Source organism: Anguilla rostrata, chromosome 6 (genome assembly GCF_018555375.3).
Source record: "Anguilla rostrata isolate EN2019 chromosome 6, ASM1855537v3, whole genome shotgun sequence".
NCBI classification, from domain to species: Eukaryota; Metazoa; Chordata; class Actinopteri; order Anguilliformes; family Anguillidae; genus Anguilla; species Anguilla rostrata.
Genome location: NC_057938.1, coordinates 35514069 through 35531204, shown reverse-complemented (window position 1 = coordinate 35531204; position 17136 = coordinate 35514069). Strand labels below are relative to the sequence as shown.

At 46.1% G+C, this 17136-nt stretch overlaps 1 protein-coding gene across 5 annotated transcripts in view; it reads left to right on the top strand.

Moving 5' to 3' along the window:
- The first annotated feature begins 1546 nt into the window (after positions 1 to 1546).
- Positions 1547 to 17136, top strand: part of LOC135257013 (centrosomal protein of 128 kDa-like) — a 52596-nt gene continuing 37006 nt past the window's right edge. For all 5 annotated transcript variants that reach the window (XM_064339358.1, XM_064339356.1, XM_064339357.1 and 2 more), the window contains exons 1-11: positions 1547 to 1702; positions 4442 to 4691; positions 4912 to 4998; positions 5296 to 5422; positions 6481 to 6602; positions 8765 to 8856; positions 9649 to 9721; positions 9960 to 10076; positions 11629 to 11715; positions 13558 to 13632; positions 15548 to 15677. In XM_064339358.1, coding sequence (XP_064195428.1) covers positions 4539 to 4691; positions 4912 to 4998; positions 5296 to 5422; positions 6481 to 6602; positions 8765 to 8856; positions 9649 to 9721; positions 9960 to 10076; positions 11629 to 11715; positions 13558 to 13632; positions 15548 to 15677 — 1063 coding nt within the window. In that variant the 5' untranslated portion in view covers positions 1547 to 1702; positions 4442 to 4538. The remainder of the gene's footprint in view (positions 1703 to 4441; positions 4692 to 4911; positions 4999 to 5295; positions 5423 to 6480; positions 6603 to 8764; positions 8857 to 9648; positions 9722 to 9959; positions 10077 to 11628; positions 11716 to 13557; positions 13633 to 15547; positions 15678 to 17136) is intronic.

Genomic DNA, 17136 nt, shown 5'->3' with positions numbered 1-17136 from the left:
TCCCCACACCATTACACCAACACCAGCAGCCTGCACCGTTGAACAAGGCAGGATGGATCCATGGATTCATGCTGTTTATGCCAAATTCTGACCCTACCTTCTGTACACCAGTGTTATAAACTGCTGTTATTTCAACATTTTTGGCCTTTCTGTTAGCTTGAATGAGTTTGTCTATTCTATGACCTCTCTCATTAACAAGGTGTTCTCATCCACAGAAATGCTGCTCACTGGATGATTTCTGTTAATCGCACCAATCTCAGTAAACTCTCAAGACTGTAGTGTGTGAAAATCCCAGGATATTGGCTGTTTCTGAAATGCTGTAATAACCATCATTTCTAGCACCAACAGTCATACCACAATCAGAGTCGCTTAGATCATGTATTGCTTATTATAATGGTTTGCAGAACCAGAGTATTTACATCATTAATGTACAGTTGCACCTAATAAAGTGGCCACTGAGTGTGTGTGTGTGTGTGTGTGTGTGCGTATATATATATATATATATATATATATATATATATATATATAGAATGAAGGCTGTGTATTGATTTTTATACATGCAATATATGTTATAAATGTTTTTAGAGCATGTCATACCCTGTTATGGAACTTAACTAAGATCTAAACATTATTTTACTGAATTTAATTACAAATAACATACATTTATTAAATAATATAAAAACATGAAATAATATTGGGTTATAGATTAATTATAATTATAGACTAAAATATTCAAATTCAGCATGATAAAATCCAAATCTAGAAAATAGCAATAAATGGGTTTAAGTTCCTTTCCTTTGTAGAAAAACACATTAACAGTAGGCTACTGTAGGAGAACTTAAAGGATGTCCAAGGCACACTGCTTCGTTGGAAAAAAATATATATTTTAAAAAACCCTTTATTGTAAATCCATGGCTTGGCAAAGTTATTAGAAAAAGGGAAAAAAAACACAAACCGACCAACGCGTTTCAACTCAAAGGAGCCTTCGCCAGGGTACTGGAAGTGTGCCTTGGACATCCTTGAAGTTCTACTACAGTAGCCTACTCTTAATGTGTTTTTCGACAAAGGAAAGGAACTTAAACCCGTTTATTGCTATTTAACTAGCCCATTTCAAAGAGCACCTGATTCTCGTTTGGTATGATTGTGGACTCACGCACCGCCCCTATTGTTTAATTTGGACCAAATCTAGGAAAGCTGATACTTGATTGTGGGTACAGTGTTACTGTGTTTACAACGACATATCATTTCTACTCTTGGATGTTTCTAGTATTAGTAGTGCAGCAGTAGGCTTTCATTGGGTAAAGAATATCATTAGGATGCTGTAGGAGCAAGGAAGTAATTCAGGAACACTGCAATGATTTGCCAGTTCTGCGAGATCAGAAAGAGCGCGCAGAGTGGCGCAATGATAAAAACCTGGCATATTAATGGTCTCAAATAAATAGACAACGCTTTGAAAACGGAGGAACGTATGTGTAAGTGGATGTATGGGATTTGTAGTTTTTATTGAAAATTTTAAATCGCAAATTGTACGTCTTCAAACTTCGTTTCCCTACTGTCCGTGCTTCGACAGGGGTCCTTGAAGACTTCCTGTTTTAGGGCGGCCAGTTTAAGTTGCCATAGCAGGGAAAAGGGAAGTCTCAGCGCAGTAACAGTTGCGAACACGAATTAGTTAGTTGCCCTGTGGATTCGTTCTGACTCGCAGGTAAGAAACTGCAAATCAGTCATATTTCCTTCACAAGCATTATAAGCCCTGCTTTCAAGTTAAGGACGAGATATGGAAGCCAAGCCAAGACATGGAAGCTTAGCTGGAAAGCCTTTTCCGTTAACGTTACTTACTGTAATGTTCATGTACTGGACCCAGGCTGGACCATTCCGGGGTGATAGTAACAGTGTTGGCTGTTTGTGAACTTCTTCGTGACCACTTGCACTGGTTGTAATGCGTTGTCAAGTTAGGTGTCTATCTGACGATAACCATGGGGGTTGATCACTGTGATACTGTAGGTAGCTAGCCAGCTATCATTGCCTATCTATCGATAGGTGATAAAAATTCAGATGTTTAGCTAACTGATGTGCCACTCAGCTCTAGGGCATTTACAAATAACATCCGCTGACCAATGACATTCATCACTTGTGAAATGTTCACGTTTTTTGGGTAGCGAGCTATCAACAAATGGGCTGCAAATACATTTGCTTTTACTGTTCGAGTTGTGAAACAAATACAAGATAGCAATGATTTTATTTGTGTAGACTATGTGTTATGGCTATCTGGCTAGATACTGGCATCATTATTTCTATGATGCGTTACCATTCACCAAATAAATGTGAACTGACAGAAAATGAAAGAACGCAAGTTTGCCAACGTTATGTTTAGCCTATTTGCAGTTAAATCGAACTTAGTTGTTTAGATATTTGTGTCTGATTTATTCCCCTTCTGAGGTACTGACTTGGGTTAGAGAATTAAATTTCAATACATTCACATGAAGTTCTTATCCAGAGCAACTTACAAAAGCAGAGAACATCGGTGTCCCTGAGGTTGCAGAACAGATAGTCTGGCTAGTGTGTAGGGTTTGACGATCCTTTGAATGCATACCAGCTTGCACCGTAAGGTTTAGAATTTGATGCAGGCTGATATAGATAGTCAGTGGAGCGAGATATAAAGGTGAATGACAAGGCTCTGCCTGGGGAGGCTGCAGATAAGGAGAGCAACATCATTCTGGACGAGCTGCAGGTAGGGGGGTCAGCAAGGTAGTTGCAGTAGTCCAGACAGGGAATGAGCAGCACCTGGACAAAGAGCAGGGTCGACTAGGTTGTGAGGCATGGACAGAATCTCTAAACGTTATACAGGAAGAATGTTCATGCCTGACGTACCATCATGATGTTCTTGGAGAGGTGCGGTGTGTTGCCCAGTACCATTCTGAGAATCCCGGCAGATGAAAGTGGTGATGATGTGTGGAGTGAGGTCAAAGGTCAAACAGCTGGATTGACTTGGCAGGGAAGTACAGCATCTCAATTTTAGCCTAGAGCTTCAGGTGATGGTTTGCCATCTAGCTAGAGATATATTGAAGACAAGCTGAGGTCTCTGCTGAAGCCAGCTACAGTATATGATAGGCAGGGAAGGAGAGAAAAGTTGTGTCTTCCTCAGCATAGCAGCGATAAGACAAGCCATGGGAGGAGATAACAGAACCAGGAATTGAGCCCTGGGGGAACCTGCAGCAATGACGGTGTTGAAGATAAAGATAACAAACGGCAGTGTTGTATTAATAAAACGACCAGTCAGGAAGAGGTGCGTGTTAAGTCATCGAAAATATAAGGTCCAATTCATGAGTTTGTGTAGTTTTCAGAGACAAAGAACTGTTGTTCCAGCCTATGAAATTCATTCAATCACCATATACAAAAAATTCTATTTGTGGCCAATCATAGTTTAGAGTCAGGAGACCATACCACAACTGGCCATGTGAGCCTCTATCAGCTTAACCCTATTAGGGGTCCTTTTGTTCCCTTACTGCACTTGATTTATACTGCAGTTGGGGTCTGTCTCTTGCTTACAGCAGATACATTGTATGGGGTGGAACAGCATGAAATAGGCTAGATATTCGACACTTGGTGAATTATATATAATTGCATATGTACTGGTTTATATAAGTCAGATTTTCAACCATGACCCTTCATTATGAATAATAAATGTAACTAATCGCAGCCTGGGGATTCTGACAGCCTATTCAGAGCTAACATTTTTTGGAAATATTGGTATGAATTAATTTTTAGACTTGGAATCATGCTCTATTTTTGAACCAGCTAAATTCAGTGGAAGTCTTCTCAATGTGTGCTTAACGTCTCTGGCACCAAACATGCTGTACTGCCAGTGGCTTTACTATAAAAGCGCAATCTTCCTGCCGTTAAACTGCAGTCTGGAAGTTTTTTTTTTTTTTTGCAATGCCTTGAGCAAAGGCTTCTGACTTGTAAGTCTGCAGTGGGTGCTAGATTTATGCAGCCAGTGCCCAATTGTTTTTTTTTTTTTTCAAAGGGTAACCTAAGTTGCAAAGATGCCAGATTAGCCTCAGGCAAAGAAACAGGCTCTGGTTATTATCCTTGTGTCAGGATTTGCCTCGTGAATCATTTTTCTCAACACGCTGCAATGAAATTGCCTCCTGTCCTCCACCAGGAAAAAAAATGACCATTCTAGGAGCCTTGATATTGTTGATATAGGGAATACAGTGGTAAAAACCGGTGCGTTCATGTTCATGCAAATGTTTCCCAGGGGTGCCTCATGAAGAGTGGCAGTGAATAATCCGGAAATTTCTTTAAATACTCATCTATATGTAATATTTGTAGGCTACATGCAGTATAATGCGTGTGTGTTTCCGTCCAAAACAGCGCAGCTTTTTGGCAGCTAATTTTGCACATTTCCCGTTCAAGTAAATTTTTTCTCATTTTTTTGCAGTGTCCAACTGGAAAATGGTGCTAGTATGATGGTTGTCTAAGTAAAATTAGTGCAGAATCCTCAGCCAGTATTGCTTGGATGCCAGAGCCCTGGATCCATGGCGGAATCCTCCAGCGAATCCGATACTTATCTGCGCGGTCGGGGCTACCGCGCCAGAGGCCGCGATACGCAGCCCCGGAACAGAAAGGGAAGAGCCAACGCGGATGAGGACATTTCCGCGAAAATCGACACCCTGGCGAATACGTTACAGGTAGATGTGTGATCCGAACTGTTGAAATTTGTGTTGAATTTTTGGCGATGAGTTTCTACTAGTCAAACGCACCTGCTTGCTGATCAGTGAACACATTATCATCATATTGAGAAAGTTTTAATTGAACAACTGACCTTGCTGATGAAATAACTGATATGTGATATTCTGCTGTTTTCATACTATTCCCATTTACTTAAGATTAACGCTTTACTGTTGCCAGGATACCAGTAGAAATCTACATAATGTGGACAGGATGCTGGGTAAATACAGGGAACACACAGATGACCAGGCTGAAGCCATGGCAACGGTGAGCGTGGACCCCCTCTGTGCAAATTCATTTTATGCACAAGTTTTATTTGCACTTGTTTGCGCCTGTGTGTGCACACAGGTGATGAGTTGACTCAATGATGTCTCTCTGCATCACTGAATGTAGCGTGATCTTCACTGCTTACTTCTGATTGGTCCAATCCTGGCCATCTGAAATAGGTTCTGAAGGAGTCCAAGCAACAGCGGTGCATACCAGATGTGCAGCTATCAAATGGTTTGTGATTTGTGAAGGCCTGTGCTGCTCGCTTCTGATTGGTTCGTCCCTGGCTATCTGCAGCTGAGAGATGACCTGGAGGAGTCGATCCAGCAGCTGCGCAGCCAGCGTCAGCGAAGGACCTCCGCAGGGCGCAGTGCCTCAGTCTCTACCCTGCACACCAGCGACCTGGATGCAGGCTCCGCCTCTGGTGAGACACTGACATACAGGCTTGTGTATAGCTCCGCCTCCTGCAAGTGACTGACGTACGGCGTTGAGACTAGCTCCGCCTCTGGTGAGACACTGACATATGGGCTTGTGTGTAGCTCCACCTCCTGTAAGTGACTGACGTAAGGCATTGAGACTAGCTCCGCCTCTGGTGAGACACTGACATATGGGCTTGTGTGTAGTTCCACCTCCTGTAAGTGACTGACGTACGGCATTGAGACTAGCTCCGCCTATGGTGAGACACTGACATACAGGCTTGTGTGTAGCTCCGCCTCCTGTAAGGGACTGACGTACGGCATTGAGACTAGCTCCGCCTCTGGTGAGACACTGACATACAGGCTTGTGTGTAGCTCCGCCTCCTGTAAGAGACTGAAGTACAGCCTTGAGACTAGCTCCGCCTCTGGTGAGACACTGACATACAGGCTTGTGTGTAGCTCCGCCTCCTGTAAGAGACTGACGTACAGCCTTGAGACAAGCTCCCGCTCTGGTGTGAAACTGACATAAGGGCTTGATCGTTGCTCTAAGTCTTCTTGCCTATTTTTAGAGACTGGAATACGGGCTTGAGTCTAGATATGTTTTTGGTATGAGAATAACTTGTGGTCTTGGGTTCAGTTCTGCCTCCAGTAAGAGATGAACATTTGGCCCTCTGTGAAAGAGTGACATGTACCTTTGAGGCTAGCTCTACCTCTAGTACAAGCCTATCATGCGAGTCTTGTTCCACCTCCAATAAGTGTGATAAGTGGCCTGTATTCTAGCTCCATCTTCAGTAAGTGTGCTGATGTGCCTTGGGAGCTGGCTCCGCCCCCAGTAAATGACTGACATGTGTCTGTGAGGCCAGCTCTGTGTCCAGTAAGAAACTGCTCAAGTAATGTACGGAATTTCAAAGGGGATTTGTGCTTATGTTGTTTGTTAATTTGAGAGAAATCTGTATGATGACATGCATGGGTATGGGTTGAAATCAGTGTTGATGGGCTGCTGTCAGTCTGTGTGTTTATGACAGTCGTGGTCACGCTATGGTTTTTTGCCTCTGTTTTGTGTAAGACGGTCATCGCTACTTTCCCACCTCTCCCCTGAGGGACTACTCTGGACCCGAGACGACGGGAAGAAGACGATCCAGGTCTGCCACTGTGCGCTTCACGGATGCGGGCAAGAAGGATAACTACGTAAGAGCTCCACCCATTCCTCTGGGGTTTGCTGTAGTGTGAGCTCCACCCATTCCTCTGGGGTTTGCTGTAGTGTGAGCTCCACCCATTCCTCTGGGGTTTACTGTAGTGTGAGCTCCACCCATTCCTCTGGGGTTTACTGTAGTGTGAGCTCCACCCATTCCTCTGGGGTTTACTGTAGTGTGAGCTCCACCCATTCCTCTGGGGTTTACTGTAGTGTGAGCTCCACCCATTCCTCTGGGGTTTACTGTGCTGTGAGCTCCACCCATTCCTCTGGGGTTTACTGTAGTGTGAGCTCCATCTATTCCTCTGGGGTTTACTGTAGTGTGAGCTCCACCCATTCCTCTGGGGTTTACTGTAGTGTGAGCTCCACCCATTCCTCTGGGGTTTACTGTGGAGTGAGCTCCACCCGTTCCCCTGGGGTTTACTGTAGTGTGAGCTCCACCCATTCCCCGGGGGTTTACTGTAGTGTGAGCTCCACCCATTTTCCTGGGGTTTACTGTGGCGTGAGCTCCACCCGTTCCTCTGAGGTTTACTGTAGTGTGAACTCCACCCATTCATCTGGGGTTTACTGTAGCGTGAGCTCCACCCATTCCTCTGGGGTTTACTGTAGTGTGAGCTCCACCCATTCCTCTGGGGTTTACTGTAGTGTGAGCTCCACCCATTCCTCTGGGGTTTACTGTAGTGTGAGCTCCACCCATTCCTCTGGGGTTTACTGTAGTGTGAGCTCCACCCATTCCTCTGGGGTTTACTGTGGTGTGAGCTCCACCCATTCCCCGGGGGTTTACTGTAGTGTGAGCTCCACCCATTCCTCTGGGGTTTACTGTAGTGTGAGCTCCACCCATTCCTCTGGGGTTTACTGTAGTGTGAGCTCCACCCATTCCTCTGGGGTTTACTGTAGTGTGAGCTCCACCCATTCCTCTGGGGTTTACTGTAGTGTGAGCTCCACCCATTCCTCTGGGGTTTACTGTAGTGTGAGCTCCACCCATTCCTCTGGGGTTTACTGTAGTGTGAGCTCCACCCATTCCTCTGGGGTTTACTGTAGTGTGAGCTCCACCCATTCCTCTGGGGTTTACTGTAGTGTGAGCTCCACCCATTCCTCTGGGGTTTACTGTGGTGTGAGCTCCACCCATTCCTCTGGGGTTTATTGTAGAGTAAGGAAAAGGAGGCTGGAGAGATTCTGAGGCTGACTGTGTCATGGGATTTTCTGTGTCATGCAGTGCTCTGTGTCATGGGATGTTCTGTGTCATGCAGTGCTCTGTGTCATGGGATGTTCTGTGCCATGCAGTGCTCTGTGTCATGGGATGTTCTGTGCCATGCAGTGCTCTGTGTCATGGGATGTTCTGTGCCATGCAGTGCTCTGTGTCATGGGATATTCTGTGCCATGCAGTGCTCTGTGTCATGGGATGTTCTGTGTCATGCAGTGCTCTGTGTCATGGGATATTCTGTGCCATGCAGTGCTCTGTGTCATGGGATGTTCTGTGCCATGCAGTGCTCTGTGTCATGGGATGTTCTGTGCCATGCAGTGCTCTGTGTCATGGGATGGTCTGTGCCATGCAGTGCTCTGTGTCATGGGATGTTCTGTGCCATGCAGTGCTCTGTGTCATGGGATGTTCTGTGTCATGCAGTGCTCTGTGTCATGGGATGTTGTGTGCCATGCAGTGCTCTGTGTAATGGGATGTTCTGTGTCATGCAGTGCTCTGTGTCATGGGATGTTCTGTGTCATGCAGCGCTCTGTGTCATGTGATAAGCTGTGTCGTGCGGCGCTCTGTGTCATGGGATGTTCTGTGCCATGCAGTGCTCTGTGTCATGCAGTGCTCTGTGTCATGGGATGTTCTGTGCCATGCAGTGCTCTGTGTCATGCAGCGCTCTGTGTCATGCAGCTCTCTGTGTCATGCAGTGCTCTGTGTAATGGGATGTTCTGTGTCATGCAGTGCTCTGTGTCATGGGATGTTCTGTGCCATGCAGTGCTCTGTGTCATGCAGTGCTCTGTGTCATGGGATGTTCTGTGCCATGCAGTGCTCTGTGTCATGGGATGTTCTGTGTCATGCAGCGCTCTGTGTCATGCAGTGCTCTGTGTCATGGGATGTTCTGTGTCATGCGGTGCACTGTGTCATGTGATAAGCTGTGTCGTGCGGCGCTATGCGTTTCTCACCATCAAGGTGCACGGTCTGCATCAGTCTCTGCGGGACCTGCGCAGTGACCAGATCCGTCTCGGGGACGACGTCAACCGAGAGATCCACCGACGGAACAGGTAACCACAGACCCCCCCCCCCCCCCCTTCAGGTTTCTACCCCATATCACTGCATACTGTGCTCTGGTGAAGTTTAAAGCCTTGTGGCTCTACCCTGTAAGTCCACACAGTCATATTTCTAAAATCATACGAGGAGCTTGGCGGGCTGCAGTTTTAATTTACTTGCTCGCCTTAGCGTTTTTCAGTACGCATTCATGCAGTTCCACTCATAACATGACACAGAAAGGCCGTCACCCCATTTACATTAAACCCATTATTCAGCAAAGACGTTTATCTAGGATCAAATGAATTGGAAAAATCCTGCTTGTATTTCATTTCACATTTTCATATTTTATATTATTTATATTACCTTACATTATATTTATTTGGCAAGCGCTTTAATCCAAAGTGACATACAGTAAGTGCCTACTGAAGATCACTGGAACAACTACAGAACACAGATCCGATTAGGCACAATTCTGTTTAAGTATCAGTTATCCATAGCCATGAACATCAAGTCTAGTTCATGTCATAAGGACAAGCTAAGTCAGTAGTTATGGCAAGTCAAACTAGAAGTGAGGCATGATCCACATGAGACATGATAAAGAGCTACATTTTATAGGCTCTATATTCAGAGAGCTATAACAGCTTGCATTAGGTGTGTGCTTTTATACAGCTAGATGAGGACTCCCTTGACACGTACCTGCCGGGACCCTATTTCTTTTACCCCCACACACACAACGCCACAGTCGTATTCAGGACGTATGAAAAGCGTGTTTTCCTGGATTTGGCGCCTCTTTTTCTGTCTCGAAGGACGGAGGTGGAAACCAAGCGGACTTTGGAGCGCCTGTCCGAGAGCCTGGCTTCGCCCCAGAGAGCGGAGTCGGTGAGTGAGGAGCAGGCGGCGAGCGCGGCTCTCCCGCGCGTGACTCTTACCCGCAACCCGTATGCAGTGCGCTGGCTCTGTTCTAGAGAAGGGCCCTGTCTGTAGGCCATCAGCGCTATGGTTACCTGCATTAGATTTACTGTTGAAATGGTGTGTTGTCTGTAAAACGGTAATGTGTTACTATGCTTGCGAAATCGCGCGCTCTCATTCGTTGACGCCCGCGCTTACACGAACGCAGGTGACCTCGCGGGTGGAGAGGCGTCTGCAGGAGATCGAGAAGGAGATCCGGTCGGAGCGGAGGTGTGCGGAGAAGCTTCCGGAGCCGCGCGGGAGCATGTCCCAGGGGCTGCAGCAGGTGAGACTGCCCCCGTCCCCGCCAACACTGCAGAGCTAAGTTTAGCAGTCTGTGGATAAGAGGTTGCTTTTGTGAAGTCTGCCACAAATGGTGTGCGATTCCGTAGTCGCCCACAAGGAGGCAGCGTTTATCCTCGAATGAGAATCGGCTCCGTTCCGTAGCCTCTGCAAATGATAAATACCAGCTGATTTACATCTTTATAATCTGAACGGTGCTAACGAGGAGACGGTGCTCCCCCCCGGGAGCTGGGAATAGAGGATCCTGTACGGTAATTAAGAGAAAAGCGGGGGGGGGGGAAAAACGAGCTCTGTCTCTTACAACGGTGGAAGAAAGGGACTTTCAGCGTCTGATTGCGGCTCGCGGGCAACGAGCGTCACATCTGCTGCTTTGAGGGCCGCCGTTTTTGTTTCCTGAGTTTTTGTGAAGCGCGGGCCCCGGGCTGAAAGAGTCCCGGGGCGCCGAGCCGTTCCAGCGTCTCTCTGTGTCACTCTGAATGGCGGGAGCTGAAATGAAAAGCTCCCATTCAGAAGCAGGAAGTGCTCCGCGTTGTCTCTCCGAAGCCAGAACACAAGGCACTTTCATTTGCCAATCTTCTCGCCTGAATTGTCGTTAATTGAACTGCGAGTAGGGTGCTGGTTTATTATATGTATGTAAGTGCTTGTGTGTGAAAGTCTCCAAAGGTTAAAAAAATGCATTGAAATTAAGGTTATTGTTCATTTTTCCATGGAGAACTATTGCGGTTCTGTCAGTTGAACGGGAGATGCAGAACTTTGCATCTATGGTGCAACATGCATTTATTTAATTATGCACTGCGAAAATTATTTTTGGGCACAATCTACACTTTAGATCCAATGACTTTACCACCCTCAAATGAGAATGTTATTTGCATAGCTTGGTTACTTTGTGTTGCACAGTATAAGTGCTACTATGTAAACACATATGCACACTCACACCCACGAACAAGCAAATAAATATATACAGCACATGTTTAAAGAGATGAGAGCATACAGAATATCTATGGTAAAAAGTGAGTAGTGTGGGGCATGTCTGTGGTGAAAGGTGAGCTGTGCAGTACAAATTGATGGAGAGAGGTGAGCTGTACGGTGCATTTCTATGGTGAGAGGTGAGCTGTACAGTGCATTTCTATGGTGAGAGGCGAGCTGTACAGTGCATTTCTATGGTGAGAGGTGAGGTGTACAGTGCATTTCTATGCGAAGGTGAGCTGTACAGTGCATTTCTATGGTGAGAGGTGAGCTGTACAGTGCATTTCTATGGTGAGAGGTGAGCTGTACAGTGCATTTCTGTGGTGAGAGGGGAGCTGTACAGTGCATTTCTATGGTGAGAGGTGAGCTGTACAGTGCATTTCTATGGCGAGAGGTGAGCTGTACAGTGCATTTCTATGGTGAGAGGTGAGCTGTACAGTGCATTTCTATGGTGAGAGGTGAGCTGTACAGTGCATTTTTATAGCGAGAGGTGAACAGTAGCTGTTCACCTCTCGCTATAAAGTACCGTGTTGTACAGTACCATGATGCTTTTTTCGTTGTTCCTGCAGGCTCTGAGAAGGCGAGAGGGCGCAGCTGGTGAATCAGAGGAGGCAATGAAGAGCAGTCTGCTGAGATCAGAGTGTGAGAAAAACAAGGTATGTGTGCGAGAGGGTGTGTGTGTGTGTGTGTGTGGATCTTCTCCCCAATTCCCCAACTATTTGTTAGGTCTGTGCTGTGCAGACAGCACTGTTTGGACCTTTTTGTTTGGTCAGTGCTGTGCAGACTCATAGCAAATCCTATCATGGTGATTGGCCGAAGGAGTACAATGAATACAAAAAGGGCTCCATGAGTTAAAGATCTTTGAAGTTGTACAGAATCTCTGCTGAATCCCCCCTCTTAACTACTATGTTGCTGTTTACATTTATGCCAGTTGTGGCGGCTACACTGTGTGCATGTACCAGAACCCCGGCTTGGTAAGTGACCCAATGGATATTAAACCAAGCTGGGTGACCAAGTCATCCATTGCTTTGGACAGGATGCACAAGTTTTGAACCATACCCATGCACCAAGTACATGCTGTTACAAACTGGACTCATTCCACTCATTCCATTAAACACATTCAGAACGGTTCTATGGCTAGCATATTTCCAAATGAACAACAGCCAGACTGTATGCCTATTCACTATACACAATTAAAAGTGACGAAAGGATGAAGAAACGATAAAATCATACATAAACCAACTGGCCTCTACATCTACCAAAGCGCTATAAAACAGATTTGAATGAGCATTCCACAGGGACTGTACTGCTCACCACTGAAATGCACTGTACAGTTCCCCCCTCACCACAGAAAGGCACTGTACAGCTCACCTTTCACCATAGAAATGCACTGTACAGCTCACCTCCCACCATAGAAATGCACTGTACAGCTCAACCTCTCACCAGATCAAAGTTTCTGTGTGGCTGGTGCTCGTAACAGTGCTGTCCATGCAGCGCTCTTTCCAACTTCCTGTCCGACGTGCCCTGCAGTGTCAGGTCTTTGCTGAGTCATCTCGCACCGCTGAATTTTCCCGACGGATGAGTCTCAGAGTGGCAGCCTTGAACCCGTAGGTTAATCTAAATTGTAAATCGTTAGATCAGCAGAGAGAGTTTGCGCATCGCGACGTTAATTTGCCAGGGGAGCACTCTGTGTCCGCCCGTAATTAATGCTGTCGGCGCGCGAGCCGTTTTTCCCGCTCAGAACGTTAACGGCCACAGACCTGCGTTTTCCCTCCCGGTGGGCCTGATGAAAAGCGGCTCGGTTACCATGGTCACGGCCATAAAATAGACATTCTGAACCAGGAGGCAGTGCTCCTGTCTGAGCCGCTATCCGCGTCTATTGTTTTTTTTTTTTCCCTCTTTCAAATGGAATGGTAGTGTGTCCCCACATCGTTCCTGCTGCCCGTTTAGCGTTTCCCAGTCTTTCAGTTTTTTGGTCTTGGGGGAATGAGATTTTCTTGCCTCCTAAGGGATCTGACTTTGGAACTGAAATCCGGCAAAAGAGTTCCTGATAACAAAGCCCGCCTCCCGTTTCGTGTCGTTTTTATCAGAGAGGTTAAAGGGGGGCAGGCACGCGGTACATCCCCGGATGACCCGTCCTTACCTTTGAAAAATGATTCGACCTGATTTCTGAAGAAGAGCACCCAACTCTCTGGGTGCTGCGCTTCGGTTCCCAAAGCTCCGGTTCCCGGGGCGACGATGAATCATATCCTGACCGCGACAGTCCCGGCTGTGGTGGGAGATACACTGCCTGCCCCGCCCACATTACTTATGGCCTGCGTCGTAAGGCATTAATGGCTATGCACGGTGGAGTGAGTACGGGTGTCTAGCATGAATAAGGCCGAATAAGCAGGTGTTCGGCATGAATGAGGCTGTGTGAGTGGTAAGGTCAGGTAAGAGTTTCTCTATGAGTGTAAGTGCAGTGTAAGAGTGAGAGCACATGGTTTTATGCCCTGTAGGTCGAACAGGAGCTGGAGAGGACCAGGAGGCTGTTGGACCAGTCGGAAGGGGGGCGGGACACCCTTCTGCAGCAGGTATCTGTCCAATGGTGTTGGCTTGGGTGGGGGTAGCAGGTACAGTAGCACTGGAGTGGCTATTAGAACCTGACAGCAATTGGTTGACATACCAGGTGAGACAATGGAATTGTGTTGAATTGTACTCTACCAAGGCAGAAAGAAGGTGAATAGATGACCTATCATCTTGAAAATTTCTGCCAAGTAAAATGGTATTTATTTGTTAGTGGACGGACTTACAGACGGACCGGTCAAATAAACCAGGAAGTAGTACAAGCTGTCACAATTTATCAATAGGCATTATTATTGCTGATGAAAAAATACAAGCATTAAACTGAAATGAGTTCCACTTTCTAGTGATTAAAAAAAAAAAAATTAAGACAATGGGGCATGTCTTAGCACTATTGCTAAGTAATTCAATGGGGGGGGGGGGGGTAATTAGTGTTTTATAAAAGGGCCAGAAAAGAGAAACAAGAGAAGAGTTTACAAAAAGCTGTTGAACACGAGATTAATCATTCAGGAAACAGACATTTTCTAATGTAATTCCATTCACCAGAAGTTTTTCATTATTAGTTACAAACTTTTATTGTTACAAAATGAGTAGCCTATTAAAAAGTAAGACTACTGTATGTATTGCTTCCAATCAATAGGACTGATTCAACTGTGTGTGTTTTGTCACTTTCAAGGTTACAAACCTTTCAGAGTTCTGAACAATTTCCATTCTGATTGCGTTCGTATCTCCAAGGCACCGCTGCACATTCAGGCATGTTGGTGTTACTCTGTATGTTAGCGGCTGTTTGTTTGTTTGCACGTGAGTGCCTGTGTGTGTGTGTGTACTGTACATACAGTGAGCTCCATAGTGTTTGGGATGAAAACACTTTTTTTTCTTGATTTTCCTCAGTACTCCACAATTTTCAATTTTCTCTCAAACAATACCCATTAAAGTGCAGATTTTCAGCTTTTATTAAAGGGAATTTTATTTAGGGATGTGAATGCCACACGTTTCTGACCGTGGATCTGTTGCTATCTGAAAAGGGCAATTGCAGACTTATTTGCCTCAGATGGTCGGTTCTTAGGTGGGTTAACATCATATAGATGTCGACGTGTGGTTTTGGCAGCACATATTTTGGCAGTACATATTTTGCGCTGAACAGTGCTTTCATTGAGCTTTTCAAAACCATTCCCCACGTGGCACTCTTACAAACTGGCTATCTTTTCAACTGTCGGTAAGCAAAGTGAATGACAGCAACCCCCACCCACTCCTTCTATTACCCATTTAGAGCAGCAGCCTGGGTTACATTTGGTGATCTTTTATTTTGAATGGTTTGAGAATTTAAAATTGAAAATAAAAAACATTTTCAGTTATTCAATTTAATATTCGACATGCGTGCTCGTGACTGACAGTCGATGAATCAACAAATTGTTCATATCCCTAATTTTGGCCTCACCATGTAGAAATAACAGCACTTTTTATACATGGTCCCTCAATTTCAGGCTGGGACAAATTGCTCCACAGGGTTTCTGGTTAGTCAGGTGTGTTCAATTGCTTCTTTAGTGCAAGTATAAGAGAGTTTTCAGTGTCTAGTCTTGATTCTAGGCTTGATTGATATTGACAGATGGCCTTTGGAGTCTGTTATTGCTGTTTGTCTGCATAAGGACCAGACTTCTGCCAATGAAAGTCAAGGAAGCCATTATGTGGCTGAGAAAGATGAAGCTAACAGTCAGAGACATAGGCCAAACCCTAGGCTTCCCAAAATCAACCGTTTGGAAAATGATTAAGCATAATGAGAGCACTGGTGAGCTCAGTATTTGCAGCCTGGTAGGCTGGTAGGCTAAGGAAGAACTCTACTGTTTGTGACTGAAGAATTCTCACTGCTCACTGCATGTGTCTGTGTGTATGTATATATGTACCTGTGTGTGTGTTTCTCTCTCCCAGGTAGAAGACCTGCGTGTGCAGCTGCTGAGGACGGAGAAGGAGCGGGTGGACATGCAGCAGCAGATCTCCCTCCTGAGCACTCAGAGGAGCCGGCAGGGCTGCGACGAGCAGGAGAGAGACAGGGGGTCAGGTACGCCTGTGCACACCTGAACACCTGAACACATGCTGTCTGTCTACCTGGAAAGCTTCTGCCTGTATTCACCTGAATATACCTCTCTATCTACCTGGAAAATGGCTGTTTGTATTCACTGGACATACTCATCAGTGTACCTGTAAAACATCTACCTGTGTTCACCAGAGCAGTGGTAGAATATGTGTGGATTTAAACCTGACTCACAGAGGGGTAATAGAATATGTGTGGGTTTAAAGCTGACTCACAGAGGGCTGGTAGAGTTAGCGTATGTGTGGGTTTAGACCTGGCTGATAGAGGGATGGTAGAGTCAGCGTATATGTGTGGGTTTAGACCTGACTCATAGAGGGATGGTAGAGTCAGCGTATGTGTCGGTTTAGACCTGACTCATAGAGGGATGGTAGAGTCAGCGTATGTGTGGGTTTAGACCTGACTCACAGAGGGATGGTAGAGTCAGCGTATGTGTGGGTTTAGACCTGGCTGATAGAGGGATGGTAGAGTCAGCGTATGTGTGGGTTTAGACCTGGCTGATAGAGGGATGGTAGAGTCAGCGTATGTGTGGGTTTAGACCTGGCTGATAGAGGGATGGTAGAGTCAGCGTATGTGTGGGTTTAGACCTGACTCACAGAGGGATGGTAGAGTCAGCGTATGTGTGGGTTTAGACCTGACTCACAGAGGGATGGTAGAGTCAGCGTATGTGTCGGTTTAGGCCTGACTCATAGAGGGATGGTGGAGTCAGCGTATGTGTGGGTTTAGACCTGACTCACAGAGGGATGGTAGAGTCAGCGTATGTGTGGGTTTAGACCTGATTCACAGAGGGATGGTAGAGTCAGCGTATGTGTGGGTTTAGACCTGACTCATAGAGGGATGGTAGAGTCAGTGTATGTGTGGGTTTAGACCTGACTCACAGAGGGATGGTAGAGTCAGCGTATGTGTGGTTTAGACCTGACTCACAGAGGGTTGGTTGAGTCAGCGTATGTGTGGGTTTAGACCTGGCTGATAGAGGGATGGTAGAGTCAGCGTATGTGTGGGTTTAGACCTGACTCAAGGAGGGATGGTAGAGTCAGCGTGATGTGTGGTGTTAGACCTGACTCACAGAGGGATGGTAGAGTCAGCGTATGTGTGGTTTAGGCCTGACTCATAGAGGGATGGTGGAGTCAGCGTATGTGTGGGTTTAGACCTGACTCACAGAGGGATGGTGAGTCAGCGTATGTGTGGGTTTAGACCTGATTCACAGAGGGATGGTAGAGTCAGCGTATGTGTGGGTTTAGACCTGACTCATAGAGGGATGGTAGAGTCAGTGTATGTGTGGGTTTAGACCTGACTCACAGAGGGATGGTAGAGTCAGCGTATGTGTGGGTTTAGACCTGACTCACAGAGGGTTGGTTGAGTCAGCGTATGTGTGGGTTTAGACCTGACTCACAGAGGGATGGTAGAGTCAGCGTATGTGTGGGTTTAG